The sequence below is a fragment of the Watersipora subatra genome, chromosome 4, assembly GCF_963576615.1.
Source record: "Watersipora subatra chromosome 4, tzWatSuba1.1, whole genome shotgun sequence".
Lineage (NCBI taxonomy): Eukaryota > Metazoa > Bryozoa > Gymnolaemata > Cheilostomatida > Watersiporidae > Watersipora > Watersipora subatra.
The window spans coordinates 29,947,313-29,969,600 of record NC_088711.1 but is presented as its reverse complement, the minus strand read 5'-3'; the positions used below and the strand labels follow the sequence as shown (position 1 = coordinate 29,969,600).

Below are 22,288 nucleotides of genomic sequence, written 5' to 3'. Positions count from 1 at the left end.
CGTAGGCCTTTCTATATATAAAATAAATAATACATAATTTAAATTTTCCTTATCTATCCAAGATTTCAGAACCAACCTACCGTTGATAATGCATGCCAATCCAGCGTAGCTGTACTACTACTTGGCCTTTGATATATTATGCGTGAATAGTTGTGATCATTCATGATCGCGACGTAGGTGGTAAATATAAACTGTACAATAAAGCGGAGCCAACTTTGCACGTAAATTTATTAAAATCGCTTCATTATACGCGGGACAAATGTGCTTTTGTGCCTCCTGCCACGTGCCACGAGAGTTTTTTTTAACACTGTAGCTGTACTACTACAAACTTTTCCTTTGAGATCGGAATATCGGACAATCGCGCTTTTGTGCCTCCTGCCACGAGAGTTTTTTGACACCACTTTTGCCACTCGCAGATAGGCTAGCTTTTACCGAATGTACTGACTTTATGTGCATGTACCCGATACGTGGAACACAAATTCTAGCAATTTTTCTCGGTTTGAAAGGATGGATTGTTGAAAAATCTATGTCCACTATGCCGAAGTTCATTGGTTCGTATATGGATACGAGTAGATATAACTAAAGTACTGTGAAGTTTTACGCAAATAACGCATTTTTGTACCTTTTAGAACCAGCTCTCTTTTATCGCTGCTTTTGAGTGTGCTGTACAAAAATATGTTTTTTACTGCTGATGTGCGTTATTATGGTAGCCAATCAATGTGCTTTATAAACTATCCTAATCCAAATAATACGTATGCTCTGCCCAAATTCGACATGGGCTTTAGCATGGAAGTGTATATATAATTTCTGCTTACTGAAAGGGAATTATATCAGCTAGGCCAATTCATTGTTAGTCGTGATTGTGGAAAATATTTTAAGTTTACTTTAGTATACTCGAAGGGAACTGCTTAATTTGGTACCGATTTGCTTAGAAAAAGACATTGTAGCTGTAGAAAAAGCATAAGAGTGGTTAAATTGCGTTTTTACTTGAAATCAAATCAACTAAAACTGATTTAACATAAATAAAATAAAGTTCATCATGTCAAATTATATTCATCAAAGTACATGCGTAATGAGTAAAATTCAAGTCCTGAATAATAAAATAATAATTTGACAATATTGGCAAACGATTGAGTGCAAAAACTTACAAGAAGCAAATCAGATAGATAAAATTGTCTCATAAGATTGATAAAATATGAGTTTCTACATTTAACCATTCATATCTTATCGTCAGTTTTTTGTCAATCTCTTGAACTATGATGTTATAATGATTCATAGGCCGTTATTATAGGATTATTATCTATACTCGAAGACTGCATTTACTAATACAATTGAATAATTCATGTATAAATTTGAATTAACAAACTCAGTATCACATGAAAAACGAATAATGAAAGTTAGTGGCTCCAAATGGTTAAACTTGCATACTCATATTTGTTAATGCAACGGTCTGCCATTTAGCAATTGAGATTTTTCAGCCATGGGCCTGCTTTATGATGTGCAAGTTAATATTAAACAGGAGTGAATGTTAGTATCAGCGGTTGATTTATATTTAATGTTGATTAGTTTAACTGCATTAGTACAAGGTTGAAGAACACCGAAACAAACGGTAACACAGAAACTTATTTTGTGCGTATATCGTGATGGCCCAAAAACCAAAATCTGTATCTGTTTTATCAAAAAAAGTTTGTTTAAACTGATACATTGAGTGGACAACTTCTAATTATGAAGTATTTATGCTCGAGTCGCAAACATCAACATCTCCTTTTTTTTAACAACATAGTAATTTTGCAATGGTTGTTTGAACACCCTATTTTGATTGCCGCAATAAGCAATATCATCAGTGTTTCTTTAGTTGGATCTCGCACTGTGGCTATTACTGCATCACAAAATCTTGGTATTTGGTTGGCGGATGTATGGATCGTTTGGGTCTTAGTTCATGAGTTTTCGTCGTATCTTATGTGACCGGGTTGTTACAGGTAGTAGCTGCTTGTGGTTCATCTGCATCTGGATGTCCAACTAGACTTGGTGTTGTTGACTGCCTAGTTTCATCCCGGTGTGTTGCTGTGGTGGAATCAGCTGTGACAGCTGATGGCTGCTGTGGCCCTGAAGATTCGGTAAACATTTCTCTCAGATCTACTCTGTTTCTTCGAATGAGATTGCCAGTTTCTTCATTTAGAATAGTATATGATCGATCTGGGAGTCTCAATAATTTTGCCTCGGCTCCATTGATTTTTTGTGTTTTGAATGTTCTTGATGACAGGTGAGCCAATGAACAGAGGAACAAGATCCTTTGCTTTTTTGTTGTAGCTTCTCTGTGTAGTAAGCTTCTTGGCTGCCTTCTCTCTAAGTATGTTATCTTGTGTGGGATTGTAATCTGAAAGTCCTGTTGGGAGCACTGATCTGGTTGGCCTCCCGAACATCCTCTCTGCGGGTTAGGAGGTCATTCCTGCCATAGGTGTGTTTCTGTATTCTAGAAGGGCAATGAAGGGATCTTCAGCTCTCCTCATTTGCTTCAGAATTTTAACTGTTGATTCCGCTTTAGCATTGGACTGTTGGTGTTCTGGTGAGCTTGTTGTGTGTTGGAAACCCCACGTTTAACTGAATGCTATGAATTCTGAGGCAGTAAACTGGGGTCCATTGTTGGACTGAACTACATCAGGGATGCCATATCTGGCGAATGTCTTCTTCGAGGCTTTGATCACTGACTTTGTAGTTGTACCCTTCAGGTGTTCACATTCGAAGAAATCTGTGAAGTAGTCGACCATTACTAGGTAGTTTTTGTTGTCAAGTGTAAACAAGTCCATGCCTATCTTACTCTAGGGGGTGCCTGGATTGTCATGGTTCTGTAGTCTCCTGCTGTAGCGGGGAATCCATCGCACACGGAACACAAAGCTCAATGTGTTTCTTGATACCTTCTGACATTTGTGGCCAGAACACACGATCTGGCTTGCCTAAGTGTTGCTGCTGTACCTTGGTGACTGGCATAGAGTTTCTTCAGGATAGTGGGTCGGTATATTGTAGGGATTACCAGTTGAGAACCTTTGTATATGACACCATTTAGTACTGTGAGTTGATCTCGAAGATGGAAGTACGGTTTGAGGTTTTTCTGTAGTCCTATCTGTTTGTCGGGCCATCCCTGGAGAATAAGACTTTTGACTGCTTGTTGCTCAAGCTCTGCTTTAGTGGCTGCTTTGATGCCTCCATAAGTTTTGTCTGACACAGGTAAGTTTTGGAGCAGGTTTGCAATATCTAGATCTGATAAGAATGACTGTATTTGAAAAATCTGCCCTTCAGGGATTTCACTTTGTGTTGATTTGTGGACCGGCGCATGAGATAGCATGTCAGCAGTAATTTGCTGAGATCCAGGTTTGTAGACGATGTGTGCTAGATATCTCCGTAAAGCTAGCAGCATTGCTTGTAGTCCCTTTGGAGCTTTTAAGAGGGTCTTGTTGAATATTGGAATTGGTGGCTCAGGGTCTGTGTGTATTGTCACCTCAGGGTTGCCAAAACATATTGATCAAATCTTTTCATGGCAAACACAATGTCTGGTAGCTCCAGCTCTATTAATAGGTGCATAGTTACGCTCGCTGCCTGTTAGAATTGTGGATGCGTAAGCTACTGGCTTGCCATTTTGCAGCAGAGCTCCGCCTAGGTCTTCAGAGCATGCGTCGGTTTGTATGATGACTGGGTCGTTTACCTTGAAATATTGCAGTATGGTGTCTGCGGTAGCTAGGTGCTCGAGTTTGACGAATGCTTGATCTTGGTCTTTTCCTCAGTTAAAATGGTCTCCTTTTGCTCCAATCAGTCTTCTGTGAAGTTCGGTTTCGGCTGAACAGTTGGGGATGAATTTGGACAAATAGTTGATGTGGCCTAAGAATCGTCGAATTGCATCTCCATCTTTTGGTTTCACCATGTCTTGAATGGCGCTAGTTTTCTTGGGGTCCTTTTTAATTCCCTCTCTTGAGATGATGTGGCCAATATATGTCAGTTCATTTATTAAAAATCTGCACTTCTCCTTATTCAGTTTGAGGTTTATCTGTTGGGCTCGTTCTAACAATCATTTAAGCTTGTTGTTGTGGTCCTGGGTGGCTCTCTCAGTTGTTTCTCCTTTTCCATAGAGGAGTATGTCATCTACCACTTTCATCACATCATCCAGACCGGCGAGTGTATCTGAGAGTCGTCTCTGAAATTCTTCAGGGCTTGAAGATAGCCCGAATGGCATGCGAAGCCGCTTGTATTTTCCAAACAGAGTCCAAACAGTGGTAAGGTTGCTGGACACTTTATCCAGTTTAACCTGGAGGAACCCGTCTTTGGCATCGCATAGCGAGAATATTTAAACTCCGTGTAGTTCTGGTAACACGTTCTTTAGGGTGGGCTTAGGGAAGTGGTTACGCTTTATGGCTTTGTTCAGATTGGCTGGATCGATGCACACTCGTAACTTTCCATTGGGTTTTCTTTTAGCTAATGTGTTGATGATCTACTTTGGCAACTATCTGGTTGTCTGCTAGTGATTGTGGTTTCTGTTTGAGATATTGTCTCATTGAAAGTACAACTTTTCTGTTGCGACATTGGGTTGGAGTAACGCTAGTGTCTCACTCGATGCGGTATTAACCCGGCAGACAGCCTACTCCTTCGAACACATTAGCATGTTGTGTCAGTATGTTGTGTAGTCCATTGTTTTGCGAGTCAGTGATCACGTTCGCCCTTTCTCTGTTGACTGTTAGCAGTCCTAAGTCTAGGCAGGCATCTAGAGAAAGTAGACTCATGTTCGCTGTTTTGACCACATAGAACTTGAGGTGTTGTTGGTTCATCTCAACTTCACATCTCCCTATTGTTTAGTTTCGGTTCCATCATAAAGCTGCAGTGTTGGTAACCTGTTGTTGCTCAGCAACAGCTGTCCAAGAGAGTCACTGGACCTAAGGGAGTCACTGGACTCATTGTCTTCGTCCTCTGCAGTTGTTCCCTCTGACACCAGGTGTAGTTTGCAGCCTTTTTTCGATCTGCATAATTCTTGAAAGTGGTTGAACTTCTTGCATTTTGAGCATTGTTTGCCATATGCCGGATATTTGCGTGGTTCGTGAGAAGTTCCACAGTTGCCACAGTTTGACATATATTTCGACTTGGAGTTAGGTTTTCTGTTGTTAGGGTTGAATTGATTATTGTCCACTACTTAAACAAACCCTCCGTCTGTTTTGATCACCTTTAGGTCTGCTTGGGAACTCTCTGAAGTCTTTCACTTCTTGAAAGCATTTTCTAAGGCGAGGTCTTCAAATTCTTCCAAGAATTTCCTCTTTAACCTTTTGTCGTTAATCCTCAATAGTAGCGCTTGCATCATGAGGTCGTCGTACATATCTTTTAAGCTGCAATCTCTGGCTAATTTTTGTAGTGATGTGACATACTCGGCTATTGATAGATTTCCTTGTTCAGGGGAGAGTAGTTGGTGTCTTTTGATGATTTTGTTGGATTGTTTGGTACAGAATTGAACAAATTTTTCAATCACATCAGCATAGTCATCTTTTGACTTTCCAGTTTCGTTTTTGAAGCTCTTAAAAACGTCAACTCCTCTGGGTCCTATGCATCGAAGAAGAATGGCTATTTAGATGACATCACTTTTTTTCGATTTCTCAGCTGCGATAAGGTAATCGCCAAACTCCTCCTTGAATTGTGTCCATTGATCTGATAAATCAGTTCCATCTTGTAGTGGCTTGGGAATGAGGAAATCGGTGGTCTCAGCCATGTTGCTGTATGTCATTGGAGGTATGTAGGTTTTCTGATGAGTACGATCGACTTCTTAGTTATTACTTTTACTCCTCACTCGGGGCACCATGTTTTATGATGTGCAAGTTAATATTAAATAGGAGCGAATGTTAGTGAGTATCAGCAGTTGATTTATATTTAATGTTGATTAGTCTAACTGCACTAGTACAAAGTTGAATGACACAGAAAAAAACGGTAACCTAAAAACTTGTTTTGTATATCGTTATGGCCCAAAAACCAGTTTGATAAAACAGATGCATTGAGCCGCCAACTTATAATTATCAAGTATTTATGTTTGAGTCACAAACATCAACTGACCCACTGCCGGAAAATATAATTTTCATTACGGAACATAGCGTTTACTCTTATGTCAAGGTTTATCATTTTATAAGAACACAGATAGATTTTGAAATTTATTTCAAAATAACAGGTGAAAGCATCCTGGTTAACCTTTACTTCCGTTTTATCACCAATAGATTAATCAATAACACAGATTCATGGGAACATATGCTTCAATCTTTATTTATTGAATTCTAATCACTCTTTCACTTGTAAATATGAACAAATCAAGTGAAAGATAAATTTCAATTGCCGCAAACAGAATTTCTTTAAAATATTGAAATCCTTGATTTGGATACAGATCTGGGAATAAGATTGCTGAAGTCCTAATTGTTTATAGATTAGGTACAATCTCTCTAGGCATCTTTAATACAAAAGCTGGAATTTGCCTTTTAGTGAGTACCAAATTTTGTTCAGATCAGTTATTTAAACGTTGACTTGCAACAAAATTCATATTACAATTATTAAGTATCAAAAGATTCACCATGTCTTACTCTGCTGTATCGTAAGTGCAAAATATGTGGAAATGTGATTACAAGCTCTTTTAAGCTCAAAACGAACAGTTAATCGCAGCCATCACCAAAATGCCATAGTTTAGAATCCCTTTATTTTGATGACATTCTCAAACGTTGTGGTTATTGTTTTGACACATGATGTTATGACACGAAATTAAGGCCACTAAAAGGCTCAATATAAAACGTCTCGTAGCACTAGTTTATGGCAAACACTTTGGGTTCTTCAGAAAAGCTTGTATCAAATATAGATGCTCGCTACTTTACTGTTTTGTTTCAGCCTGGTCTAATCGTCTAGTCGTAATCTGAGTATGTGTCCCATACTTCCTGCCAAATAACGCGAACAATTTCTGCAACATTTTTCGACTATCACAGGTGACCAACAGGCTCCTCATGTTTATCAGAGGATGATATGCACTCCTTCAAGCTAAGGTTGAAAAGTTATGCAAATTGTTATGGTAGGCTTTGAGATATCAGTTATCAAAGTAATAGCATAACAATGAGGATGAAATAGACGCGTAAGGACAATAGACATGGTTTTATTGAATGTGTTAAGTATATTTGTGAAAATATTTTGACTAATGAGGTTGCATGAATGTGTAAACAGAAGCCATCGTGTTCAACTACATCCAATTTGAGCCGTTTTGGAAAGGGATTCCAATCTATGGCGTTTTCGTGATGACTGCGATTAACTGTTCGTTTTTTAGCTTTTAAGAGCTTGTAATCACATTTCCACATATTTTGCCCTTACAACACAGCAGAGTAAGACATCGTGAATCTTTTGATACAACATAATTGTAATATGAATTTTGTTGCAAGTCAACGTTTAAATAACTGATCTGAACAAAATTTCGAAAGTGAAAGCAAATTCCAGCTTTTGCATTAAAGATGCCTAGAGAGATTGTACCTAAGCAAAAGTGCTCGTTGCAATAGTTGAATTTTAATGCTTCATTTGAAAGTTCCAAAACATTGGTTATGAAACAGAAATGAACTTCTTTTTTGCTAGATCCGCACTGAAATATCTGCATTATTTATATCTGTATCACTCACCCCATTTGTATTTTTAAATGGTAAATAAAGTCTGATCAAATTTTACACCGCTGTAGCTTATTGGTCTAATATGCAACTGATATTAAAATCTTGCTTTCCTATTTCAAGTGGCATCTGTACCATACGGCCACTAGATGGCATACAACATCGTGGTACATTCATGTCAAGTTTGTTTTTTTTCTAATTGCAACAATCAATTCTAAAAAGCAGGAATCCAAAAAAATCTAAAATCGTATGGAGTTTTCAATAAAGGCAGTACAGTGCACCCTCAGAATAGGATTACCATACTATACGATTTTCTACCTTAAGAAGTGTAACATGATACTTTTTTCACCTCACTACACGAATCTTATGTCACTATACGAATTTAACAAAATTTTTGTTTGAGTTCAAATTTGGCAGTCAATGTGCTTATTACGTACATCAAACTAATAAAGCTACTTTAAAGATGTGGTTGCGTTAAATTTGAGTTGATTTTAAAAGAAAGTATTTTTTTGTCTATCAGTTGATATGTTGTTTGTTGTATTAGGCAATCTCATTGTCAAGATATTTAAAGATTAAAATAAAAAAAATTGATCGCTGTAAAAACGCTCAGGCAAAAAAAAACATGCCCAGACTTGCCCAAAATGATGTAACGTGTGATACAACCTGTCTCTATCTCTCGTATTTACATAGGCTATTGCGATAAAAGTCTAGTCCTACCCGGCTCTATTGGCATATATTTTATCTTGTATTTGCTCATGTTGGCTAAAATAAAATTTTAAATGCAGCTACAGATACATTATTATCAATGTCTCAAACGCCTCAAATAAGGGAAATTAAAAACTGGTCATATTAGCTTCCTCTAAATGCTGTGTAAACATCTTAGCATCGACTACCAATTCTACCAGTCTACGGTAATTATGTCAATCAAACTAAGTAGAATAAGGTCTTTGACTCAGCACGGTTCCGTCGCTATCACACCGGAAACTATAGTTAAGTAGTAAAATAAGCAAGCTGCGTCTTTGAAAATAATATGTGGCGAAACCAACTGCGTCCCTAAAATTCATGTACATTGTATAGTCAATGTTATCGAGTCATTATTGGTATCAATTTGTAGAAAAAAATTCCCCGGTCACATTTGATTAGTTGATTCAAGCAGTAGTCGAGCTATGCAAGAGTACCTGTCGTTTCAGCTCTGATTACACTTCATAAATTTATCCATCAGACAATATTTCAGCACAGGTGTCAATGGGGCTATGATGTATTCAATGTTCTGCAAATCATGTTTTGCATCATCCTCAACAATAATATTTTATTATATAATTTTGCAAGCAAAAAAATTTTCGTTTCGGCATAAAGCCTTTATTAGAAATATCCATCCAAACCGTGGCCACTCACATAGTTTCGGCTCATATAATAGGACAAATTCATTTACTGCAGCAAACTCAAACAAAATATCATGGTTTATGCAGCACACATTCAAGTCTCTCTTTCCCATTTATGGCAGTTTCCACACTGACAAACCCGCTTCGCTGGTGGGATCACATAAACATCCTGTAATAAATAAAACAAATGCAATAAATATGTCATTCATAGATACATGTATGCCATTCTAATGCGTATCTACTGAAATCTTTTAAACTGGGAGTTAGATTCGAGTGTAATTTTAACAATGAATAAATGTTTAACAAAAGCGTAAGTATGCCAATGATTCGAAGCTTCGGTTCTGGAAGTTGTGCATTGATCAATCAGTTTTCCTCACTTTCTGCAAGTGAGAAGTGAACATCTCACTTTCTGCAAGTGGGAAGTGAACATCTCACTTTCTGCAAGTGAGAAGTGAACATCTCACTTTCTGCAAGTGAGAAGTGAACATCTCACTTTCTGCAAGTGAGAAGTGAACATCTCACTTTCTGCAAATGAGAAGTGAACATCTCACTTTCTGCAAGTAAGAAGTGAACATCTCACTTTCTGCAAGTAAGAAGTGAACATCTCACTTTCTGCAAGTGAGAAGTGAACATCTCACTTTCTGCAAGTGAGAAGTGAACATCTCACTTTCTGCAAGTGAGAAGTGAACATCTCACTTTCTGCAAGTGAGAAGTGAACATCTCACTTTCTGCAAGTGAGGAGTGAACATCTCAAGTCAAATCATAAAGCTAATTTACTAGCTAAAACTACCAAAGAAAATTTAAAGCAAATATAGCTAGGTGAAGCAATAAAAAATTATAAAACGGTGATTGGTGGTAGCAAAAAGTCATAATTCTCTCAATTAGTAAATGTATTCATGAGTATTAAAATTATTACCTTTAGTATATTCACCAATCTAAGCCATTGTGTTGCTAGATGCTATGGATTAAAAAGAAGCCGTCAATAACTCACTTTGCCTTCATATCTCGCACGCGCACACAGGAAATTACATTATAACCTCAAACAAGAAAAGATAATCTCAATGTAAACACAACAGTATATCTATAGGAAGCTCAAATTAAAAAATAAATTTACCTCCATTCTCCTATCTTCCTCTGTAGCATAACGCTGCTAACGCCTGTTAGCGCTAACTATAAGCTGTCTGTCCCAAACTTTAACCACCTGATGCTCAGAAAACTCAGAGTCACCTTTGCAGTAACTGGAAGCATTTTTACAATTCTGTTGTTCATCAATAAAATGTGTCAATCGAGTAATTCATTAAAGTAACGATGTTAATTAATTTACTAATTTAGTCGATGTCGATGGGATTTAATAATAGAGTAAAATCCCTAACTTTGAGATCACAGGCAACGCATTTAACCAGTGATAACATTTATTACGACCAATATAAAAATTTCATGCTGATGATTGGCTAATGAAGCATTCTTATATTTATTGCTCGTGGACTCTTTTCAGATGTATGACTCGTTACGTCATGAATGAAGCACCCGCTGGAATCTGAGCTTTTTAAAATATGGCCTCATTCAAACGCATATAGCTCTGAACAGGGTTAGTCTACATAGACAAAAATGACATCAAATTGTAGCAGATGTTTTAGCCTTTTATTGGTCTTAATTTCATTAAATCGACTTTTTTGACGCAACCACATCTTTAATGCTGTTTGCCGAAAATATATATTTTCACAATGCCTGAAAGAGACTCAAATACCGATTTCTCTCAGTTCAACAATTCTCGTGTGTAACACAGTAATATTTTCCCTTTAAAACCAGTAGCAAAGGTGGAGTTGCGATTAGGGATGGCATATATAGTTTGAAAAGGTGTGATCGACTATCATTGGAATTGTCCCACCGAGAGCAATAGCTATCGGTGGCGTTCACATGGAGGGTGTGTTCATAATGGAGTTCACCGATAGTTATCGCATCACTTGGCAGCTGGTAAAACTATCGTATTATCGTGCCTGAAAAGATCGAGGATTGTAGGAAGGAATCAGAAAAGGAAAAGCTGCAGAAAAAAATCTGCTGAAAAATCAATAAAAACTACAGGCAAACTAGGATGACTCAAACTTCACGGGACCGAATGATAGTGTTCAAGTTATCAGAGCGTTCAAGTTATCAGAGCACTGTCACAAGTCCATGTATTTATTAGTAGATAAATGTACATATACAAACTAGATATAAATCAAATGCATAGATGGCTTGTTGCAAATTAAAAGGCTTCTACTGTAGAGTTAAAAAAAAATTTAATCAGAAAGTATAGAGACTTTTCTACCACTTGAGATTTGATTGTCTTTTTAGGTGATGTGATTGCCAGGACGTTTTCAGATTAAAATTGACAAACTTGATCGCTGTTAAATTGCTCAGAAGAAAAGACATCTTTTTCTTTTGAGCATTTTAACCAAGGTCATGTTTGCCGATTTTTCTTCCAAGTTTATTCGAAGGTTAGCTCACTTTTCCTTGCTTTCGGAGAGCCATCTCTAAGCGGATGTTTAGTAAAATTTGATTTTTTACAAACCTTTAGAAAAGTCGTTAACAAAAATATTTTGCAGACGATGGTAATAAGGATGTCTCAGAACTACTAAAAGTTGAGGTTTATCTCTATGGCTTGGAATAAAGTGATATTCCAAAGCGATAACAACCGTCGCAGTAGCCGTTGGGCAAAAAACTGTTCGAGTTGACCAATTTGAGGTCGAGTTATCTAAAGCAAATTTATTATAGCGTGGGAATGGACTAAACAAATCCGTTAGAGTTAACCATGTGTTCGAGCTATCTGAGGGTGAGTTATCCGAGTTTGACTGAATCTGCGAAACTATCGGGTTATATTCTTTTTTATTATTCGATAATGATATATAAGTTTCCGATGTTTTAATTGGCTGAAAATTGGCAACATATTCATATCGAGAAAATAACTACTGATTATCGCAGTCGACTTTCTAGCTATCGTGCGACCCTAGTTGCGATCCCTTCAAACAAAAGGCTAGGAGTCAGACAACTTTATTTGGGCTTTCTTGCAGAATTAGGTTAAAAAGGTTGTAAACAGATCTGCTAAAAGTTATAGTAAAAGCGAAAACAGAAGCTGATGAGTGATAAAATTTTAGTGATAAAAGTTCAAATTCAGTAAAATAGTTCAAAGTGCATACTAAAACATAGCCTTAAGTACATGTATGTGTGTTTAGTAAGCTAAACATATTTGAAGTAAATTCAAAGTTTATATTTTATGTCTACTCGTTATAATGTTACATTCTGTTGCAGTTCATAACCATTAAATACAATAAAATTACTGTAGGTAACTATAGTTACCTGTGTATTAAGCTGCAACCTGTATTTTGGTCGGCAACAAAGTTGAAATTATAGTACAATACATGCAAACTAAAAGATTGCTATTGGATGGTAGTAAGTTCCAAGCTTTTTCTGTACAATTGAAGAAAGAGCGCTGATGGTGTAGCATGTTGGACTGTGGTATGAAGTACTGGTGCTGATGTTTACGCGACAAGCCGAAACTAGAACGTGTGATGTATCGATCCAACACTACCGAGTTTGAGTGGTGACATTGACTAAAGGTATTAAGTTGTCTCACAAATCGACGTGCGGATAGTGGCAGTAGCTGCAGTCGCTGGAGGAGATGGTAGTACTGGTCTTTCTATCAGTTCTGACACCACAGATTAGATGCATGGCTCGCCGCTGCACTGCCTCCAGTTTTTTCAGAGGTACTGTCTGGTGCAGAATCTCAAGATGCTGAGGCATATTCCAGCACCCTCGCACAAGCATGCAATCACTTTAACCTTCTCCGATGTTGTGGTGATGTTGCGCCTGATAAACCCATGGTGGAGTTCACTTTGGTGGCGGTGCCATTGTTATGAAACTATCACTGAATTATACAGTCAAGTGTCACGCCAAGGTATGCGGATTCTTTCAGCTCTGGGTATTTTAGTGTTGCGCAAGCGGATTTATCATTGGGAACTCACTTCCGGGAGAAGGGGAGGAGTTGCTATTTTGCAGGACCAAATTCCATATCCCATTGCCTTTCCCACTCTACCAGTCTGTCTAAGTCAGCCTGTAGAGATGAGACCTTATTGGAGGTGTTGTATGCGGTGGTGTCATCAGCAACCAGCCTGCATTGCGAGCTCAGGCTGTCTGGCAGATCATTGATGTAATATAGGAAGAGCGTTGAGACGATCACAGAGCCTTGAGGCACGCCAGATGTCACTGCATCCTCAGCAGACTCCTTAGCTTCCACAACCACTCTCTGTGTGCGATCGCTCAGGGAGTCGTGAACCCAAGAAATGACCTGGTGACTAACACCATAGTGTGCCAGTTTTAACAACCGTTTGTTGTCGTTGACATTGCTGAAAAGTTTGTTGAAATCTAGCACACAGGCATCTGTCTTCAGACCATTGTCCATATTGTAGGTAATGTCAGTCACCAGTTTAATCAGCTGTTTCTTGCGCCCATGGTTTTTGCGAAAGCATTGCTGATTTGATTAGGAGATGTTATTTTCCCCGCCAAAAGCATGAGTTGACTAGTAACAATGTGCTCTATTATCTTGCTGGTGATGCCTGTCAAACTGACTGGTCGATAGTTGGCTGGCATGTGTCGTTCACCCTTTTTCTTCACCCTTACTTTTGTTCTCTTCCAGTCTGCAGGAACGGAACCCTTGTCAAGAGACAGCTGGTGGAGAGTGGTAAGAGGCACAGCCATGATGTCAACCAATTCCTCGAGGACTCTCGATGAGATTTCGTCCGGGCCAGGAGCTTGTTGGGGTTGAGAGTTCTAAGCTGTTTCAAAATGCCGTTACTGTCAATCACTAGTGGTTTCATGCGAGATGTCAGTGTGAGGTGATTGTAGTCTATGTACCAGATGGAGAGGAAAAAACAGGGGCAATCTGCTCATTTAGGATTTTCGTTCAGTCTTTAGCTGAGATAGTAAGCGTGTTGCCTTTCTTCAGTGAACCGATAGTTGACACTGCTGAAGATCGTCTGTGCTTGACAGATGTTCAGAACCGTTTGGAGAGTTGATCTCTTGATTTTTCAAGGCCTGTGAATAGCCTGTGAACGAACGTGTTTTCCGTAAGTCTCTTCGACTGTCTGTACAAGCTGTTTGGCTCTTTAGGTGTAACGTTCCCCTCCATTTGCAGCGTTTGCACGAGGTGCGTTTTTTTAGCAGATGCTGAAGCTCTTTATTAATCCATCGGCATGAGTCATTGCGTCTTGTTTATTTGTGTGGGACGAACATAGCCATTGCATCCATGAGCAGCTGTGTCAGCTCAATCCAGAGATTATCAGGTGAAGCTTGGTATGTCAGTTCATAACGCTCTATATGCCTCAAGAACTTGCTCATTGCTTTCCAATCAGTCCTGTGATAAAGCCAAACCTTTCTACGGTGTTGGCTTCTGTAGTTTGGTTTTACGGCCAGTTCCATGAAAATGATGTCTTGGTCACTTATTCTTGGGATGACTTTTGAGTAGATAGAATAGATCGAGCGTGTTGTTAGACCTAGGTTACTAAGGTTAACATACTATTTTGTTAATACTAAATTATAATATTTACAGCACATGATTTCTATACCCCTACATGCGATTTTTTCGCTATATGATGCCAACCCTGGAACGGCTCAGAATCATATCCTGAGTGTGCACTGTATTATTAAAGACTATACTTTAGGAACACAATAAATGGCTTTTTGTGATTACTATATATATATTACTATATAATTGGTTTGAGAGAGTTGTTTAACTAATCAAAATTATTAATATTCTTTGCAAACTTTCACAAAGAATTGATTTAAATCAATCTAGTAGCAACATAAGTAGTTGCGAGTTGAAGTTATCCAGAACTGAAGGTGCAATGACTAATGATTTGATTTATTTTTACTAACAACACATGACATTCGAAAACCTATGGATTACAAATAATTGTTTAAATAGTGCAACCTCCCACACTAGGTTTTTGAACTACTCGAATCACACAATTATGCAGTGAATTGTTTGCCAGACTGACACATTAAATGCAATATGACATAAAATGGAAAGCTCCACTATACAGTTCTATGAAATTTCTTAGGTGGCAAAAAGTGATCTATCTCACAATATTATCAACATGGATGGATAACTATAATGTTATGAGATTTGTGATCATATAAAATAGGGTGTGAGATTAACTGAAAATCAATATACATCACATTTCAATTAGCTGAAACTCGCCATATCTTTATTGTCGGATGTTCTGTATCTAACTGCTAGACAGGTGTAATTATTCATGATTTCCTTTCCATTCTTCATATCATCCATGAAGCAAGGCCAATTGATATTTAGACTCTCTTATCTTTAAAGAATTAAAATTGACAGAATGTCATTCTCTAAAAAATAGTACTAAACAACAGTTTCTATGAACGAATTGTAAAAAACCAAGGGTGTTTGAAATGAACACAATAATGTCTATATCTATACCTATTTATCAAAGGTAGGACTGTGTAAAGAGAATTACTAGTACAACAAGTGTAAAATATCCACTAACTTAATATTACTAATATACTGCATTTGATTTTAACCACTAACTAAACCAGCCAATCAAGAAGCCAGCCATATATAAATAGTTTCTCGTTGCTTGTAAATAATGCATGCATTTACTTTTTTGAGTAAATGTACATGTAATAGTCATGCTAATTCCAGTCTTTTAGTAAATATATCTATTGACAGACTATTAAAATACAAGGGGTGGTTAGTAAATATATCTATTGACAGATTATTGAAATAGAAGGGGTGGTTAGTAAATATATCTATTGACAGATTATTGAAATAGAAGGGGTGGTTAGTAAATATATCTATTGACAGACTATTGAAATACAAGGGGTGGTTAGATGGAAACATAAATGGTTTGTTAATAATTAATGAAACATTCAATTTGATTGTTTAATGGTCATGGCTGTAAGCCGAATCTAGATAGATTGTTGGTTCCCAGTTATTATTGCAAGGTGCATGGAAATAATAACTAAAATCATGCTAGCAAAAGCATCTTTTAAAATGAACTCTGACTAAAGCCAAACTATTAAAACTGGATATTTATCTATTTATTCGTATGCTTATGCAATATCAATAGGGGAGTTGTCATCAATTGCAGATTATATCTGCAACTGTCAGATTATATCTGTAATTCATATAATACGGATATAATCTGCAATTGTCAGATTATATCTGTAATTCATATAATACGGATATAATCTGCAATTGTCAGATTATATCTGTAATTCATATAATACGGATATAATCTGCAATTGTCAGATTATTGTAATTGTTTATAATCAAATGTATTCTGCTTTCAAGGTTGCAGAATCAGAGATGTTTAATTATTAATATCTGCAATGCGCTTATAACAACTCCATGAATTTTTTTAAAATTTATGTTGATCATCAAGTTGTATTACTATTTTGAATTAGTTGACAAAATTTGTATTTTACTATTTTATTAGCTTTCATTTAATTTTGTGGGATCATCATTATAATATTGTATAATATTATATAATATTGTATAATATTATATAATATTGTATAATATTATATAATATTGTATAATATGCTTGCATGAAAATAATGTTATTACGGGTGAGAATATTGATAAGCCAAAGGCTTACTTACCTATGTTTAGGCCAATCACAAATGCTTACTTACCTATGTCTATGCAATTCACAAAAACTTTAGTTTTTCAAAGACACCTTTTGCTGTATTTTTGTAAAATAAAGCGTGATCCAAGGATTTAATAAATCCGAATAAACAAAAATAATTATACATGCTGAAAGGACCACAGTTGTCTTGTTGTTTAGTTTTATAGTCGGCTGTGAGAAATGTCATGATTGCTTCAGTCTTCTCGTTAAGGTAACATGACAAGCATTATTTTATTTTGAATGTATGTATTTTTATAGACATCGGAGCCAACCTAACAGATGGAATGTACCAAGGCCATTACCATGGCAAACAAAAGCATGAAGGTATTTTTTCGTAGTAATTGCATGACATGTTTTATGTTGCGACTAGCTTTGCATGCTTGTAATTTTAAAATAGCTCTACAAGTATTTGCAAATTATTTTTGGAAAATGTGACTTTTCTCTAAAACTTTGTCTTGCTTTTTATGTATGATGAGGCTTACTGTTATCATAAGCCCAATAAAATATTGGCGAACTCTGCCAATAAAGGTTGCCCCCTGTACTTCATTAACAAAAATGAGGCGTACACAATCAGTGTGATTGATTTGGAGTAGTCATCTCGTGCAAGGTTTGTTGAACTTCTCAGTTATTCATTGAAATTAGCATTTTTTCACAGATGAAAATTAAAAAAAGTCAGATGAAAATTAAAAAACAATTTTTAAAGAAACTCACATTTTTTTACTGACACATCCTTGTTCTCAAAGTTTTATATACTATATATATATACCACCACCACTGGCAACTATATACTACCACTAGCAACATGTGCGGATTATAATGGTGGGCAAGTTTCATTGGGGTCTGACTAATCACATGCTTTCTAAACCGCATTTACAATGATTAGTACAAACTCTTTTTTATATAAAATATAACGTCTTTTTAATTTTTTTTAAAATGTGTTTTCTATAACATTAAATGGTACTGCCATGTTATTAGCTATAGGATTATTATGCATATGCAAAATCGTGCTAAATATTGCACAGCTGACTTAGCCGATGTACTCCAGAGGTCATATGAAGGTCATGTGGACAAAATATTCATAACCGGAGGATCTTTAGCAGACTGTAAAGAATCAATTGAAATGGCACAGCAGGATTGTAAGTTGTCTGGCACATATCTGTGTACAGGTTATCTTCAACCATTAAAAGATGAAATGGTCAGAATTTAACCTACATAATCATTCAAAACATAATTTTACAGCTTTTTACTTTACATATGTGAACATAGGACAAAATGAGGATTAATTTGTATATTAAATTATATTAAATATATAATCTATGACTACTGACTAAACTCATAATGAGTAACAATATTGTAAATGAGAATTTTAGTTTTGCAGTAGTTTGGTGCTCAGTTTATATTGCACATCACTCTATAACTACATTCATAATTCTTGTTGCTTTTACTCGTTGGGCATTACTACCTGTTGTAGCTCGTCTATTCACGACGGTGGGCTGCCACCCAACCAGATGTGGAGAATTTGAGAAGCATGGCAACGAACCTCATAAATATTTGGCAAGCTTGTTAGAGCTGGTAACGAAGAACTCGGATAAAGTAGTCGCTATTGGCGAATGTGGGCTAGGTATGTTTTAGATCTAGCAAACTCTATCGAACACGAAATGACTGAGCTATCCAGTTTGTACACTATCTTAAAATTGAAACTCGCTACAAACAATATTATTTCAGCTTGCAATGTTGCCGCCTATTCAGTTATCACCCCACATCTTGTAACCGGTTTTATATGAAATATGCTAGTGAAAAGCTAAAAAATCTTCAACCCTTCAGCCATTATGTTGTTGTCTCAAATCCGACATGTTTAATATTTTAGCTAATGTTTGCATCTCGTTTTGTAGAATTTTATGAGAATCGTTGATGTTGTGATTGTGATCATTCACACCAACCAGTATCTCTCTAGTTATTTAGTTACATAACACTGCAACACTTCAGCATTTTGAGTGCCTCATTAACCTTTAATTATTCGAACCTTGTTAATAAAAGACTGAACTGAAATCCGTGTAAATATCTGATCATTATATGTAATCAGTCAAAGGCCAAAATACATTTTAGTAATAAAATACATTTTATTACTAACAAATTTGTTGCATGCACTTTTTCTTCATTATCATTTCTTCATTATTATTGTCAAAATTAGCTCTTTGAGGCAAAACGACTGAATTGCAGTATCAATTTACAGAATGCTATAGGTTGGCGTTTCTCGATCCTAATATTAGTATTGAATATACACAAACCACATTGTGAGAACATCTTAAATGGTTTAATGCACATGCAGCATATAACATTTAAGAAATTTTGTTTTGCTCTCATTGCCAGGGCTGGCGCAGTTTAAACGAACCAAAAAAGCTGGTTTTTTTATTATTTTTTGTGAAAAACAATATTTTAAGCTCCTAGTGGTTCCTGTGTGGTAGAAACGCAATTCTATGTAATTATCAGCTGTGGAAGTTCATTTAGCACGTGGTGGTGGTGAAGCTTAACTTGCAACTACGTGAAATCCTAGCACAAAAATGAGTTAGCGAATTTCATTTTCAATTGCTTTTATCAAGTGATGAGATGATTCTGTACTGATGAAATATGAAAACCATATGAAATATACTAATCCCATCATCTCTAATAATGAATGAAAACTTTCTCAAGTCTGGCAATTGAGAGGATAGCTTATAATTAGAAATTAAAACAATAAAATCCTTTTGGGCAAAAGCTTAGGTTTGCATCGAAGTTTCATTTAGCAGGCACAAGCCAAAGCAGTTGCATTGTTAGAATTAAGTTTATCAAGTTCTTCGTGTTTCGAATTTCCAAATGCCTCGAAAACAGGATCCCGTTTGGCAGTTTTTCACTCCAACTACAGAAGGCATAGGTTTTAAGGTAAAATGTAATAAGTGTGCTGTCGTAATGCAAGGTCATGCATATAGGCTTAAAGCACACGTAGCAAAGTGTCAAGCTGCTCTTCACTACCACACCATTAATCACTGGGATTAAAATTCCTACATATACATAGACCTATATGTAAATATTCACTTCATGTGATAAAATTTCTGCTCTGCATTTCTTCATTCTTGTTTGATTAAAGTTCATTTTGAGGTTTCCATGTTTTCTCTCATTTCTCCCCCGAACTCCCGCAGTACCATCTTTAATGAGATGATTCTACATATGTATGTTCAATACTCAATCATGCAGCTATAGTAATGTTAATGCAAAAACCTGCTAGATACGATTTGGAGCTAGCCAGCAGGTCACTAGATACGATGTGGCGCATAAAATTGCATTAATTTTTGTTTTTAGATTATGACCGACTACATTTCTGTGATAAGAGCACGCAGTTGAAGTAAGTTGTTAACATTACCACACATACTAGCTTGCTCACCAGCAATAACTAAGGCTGCCCACTTGGCTCTAAAACTGTGCAACACATGTAATAGCTTTGGTACTCAAGTTATATTAAAATAATATGCTGCTACCACTTGGTTAAGCCATTGTGTCAGACTTGCGAGCTAAATTCTTTTGTGGAATACTGCATATTTGCAGGTACTTTGAACAACAATTCAAATTGGCAGAAAGCACCCAACTGCCAATGTTCTTGCATTGCCGGAATGCATTTGATGACATGCTGAGAATGTTGACTGCCAATCGAACTAGGATCAGCGGTGGTGTGGTAAGTAGAGTAATGGGTTGTTTACTCTATGATTCAATGTATTAGTGTATTCAGACTTAGAACCTTTTAATAAATGGTGCTACATACTTATGATGGATTGATTTAGAGATTTCTCTATTCCATTAACAATTCACGCCCAGGCATATTCGGGTAAATTTTGGGACATATTCACTGAAAACCAAAACGATAGAGCCTTGTGGCATGAGCTTTCTGAGCAGATTGACCATGACAGTTATTCGTTCCATATATGGTGTTGTAAATGAAAATTTGAAGGATCAAACCAAAACCCGTACGTTCATGCTAGATGCATTGTGTAAGATTTTTCATTCGGACAGATACACTCCTTCGATGGTACAGCAGAGCAAGCAGCAGCATACCTGCAACTTGGTCTATACATTGGAATTAATGGTTGGTAAGTGATATGAAATGATACCCATCAGTTTATTGAATATGCAAAACGAAGTTTGTACATATATCAGTGTTCAGCAACAAGAATTTGTCTCATTAGCTCATTAAAGACAGAAGCAAATCTGGAAGCGATGAAGACGATACCCTCCAACAGACTGCTTATTGAGACAGGTATGCACATAGTTTAGAACGAATAAAAAAGCCTTTAGTCGTTATGCATTTGTATCATTACCTAGGATGAGAAAGTCTTGCGTTTGAGAATATTAATTATAGTAGTGTTCCACTGTTAGATGCTCCTTGGTGCGATGTCAAACGAACTCACGCTGGATTCAAGTATGTGAAATCAAATTTCACAGAAAAAAAACCTGACAAGTGGGAAAAAGGTGTACTGGTCAAAGGGAGGAACGAACCATCCAAAATTGTGTAGGCACTTATTGTTTTATTTTGCTAGAAAGATATCGATAGTTTTTTAGAAAGTGAACAACTAAAGATATCCATTAAAATACATAACACTGTTTTGGGCAATGAATACTTTACAGACAAGTCCTGGAAGTGATGGCTGGAGCACGGAAAGAAGATGCCGAGACACTGGCAGACACAATGTATAAAAATACTTTGAAACTATTTAATTTATGACCAAGTTCTACTAAGATTCTTCAGAGAGGCACAACTGCCACGATTCATCACCTTGACTGAGGGTATAGAAATGCAGTGCCGTCGTTTTGGAGTATATGGGCATCGGCCAAACTCATATGATGTTCCTACAGAATGCTTCCATTACTAAAATAAATGAAATGAAACAATATGTGTAACCTGCTGCTGCAAATCTAACTGCACAATTACATTTCACACATCTATTACGCTAGCTCGAAATATGCCAAGTGCAAAAAAGGACGGCGAAATCTTTGCCACACTCGAATACATTTAGTTTACTGATGCTAAATACACGTGTACGTGAAATTGATGACAAAGCAAGTTCCACATCTATGAAATGGATGAAAGTACAACGAATGAAATGCTGTAGTGGGACTTCCTCAGGAAACCAAGAGAACATAGAACAATGTTTGGCTAGAGATGAACGTTAGCTAGTTTAAACTCTTTTATTGCAAAAGGCTGTACATCTTTTTTCAAGTAAGAAACATACTCATAAATAGAGATGCCCTGTTCGATACCGATCCGATATACCCATTCGTATTGAAAAACAATCTGATACAGATTTTGTGTTGCATAGATAATTGTTTATTTTATTATGCAAATATAAAAATAGTGCAAAGAAAATATAAACGTGTTTATTTGTTTGTATTTATAAAAAAATTGATATATATATTCTCACATACTGCACATGCAGTAACAAAACAGTCCACATCTCTCGCAATTTGTAACTAATAAAGGTGATTACTGTTTTTGATACAACTCTCTCCCTCGGTGATAATGAACTCTTCTATTGCTGAACGA

The 22,288-nt window shown here is 36.5% G+C and overlaps 1 protein-coding gene across 1 annotated transcript; it reads left to right on the top strand.

Moving 5' to 3' along the window:
* The first annotated feature begins 425 nt into the window (after nt 1-425).
* LOC137394964 (deoxyribonuclease TATDN1-like) lies at nt 426-22,100 on the top strand. The gene is made up of 10 exons (XM_068081742.1): nt 426-551; nt 16,978-17,043; nt 17,742-17,855; nt 18,191-18,340; nt 20,056-20,098; nt 20,299-20,425; nt 20,761-20,837; nt 20,934-21,004; nt 21,124-21,256; nt 21,373-22,100. The coding sequence occupies exons 1-10, from the start codon at nt 449-451 to the stop codon at nt 21,467-21,469; spliced, it is 981 nt and encodes a 326-aa protein (XP_067937843.1). The 5' UTR covers nt 426-448; the 3' UTR covers nt 21,470-22,100.
* The last annotated feature ends 188 nt before the right edge of the window (nt 22,101-22,288 follow it).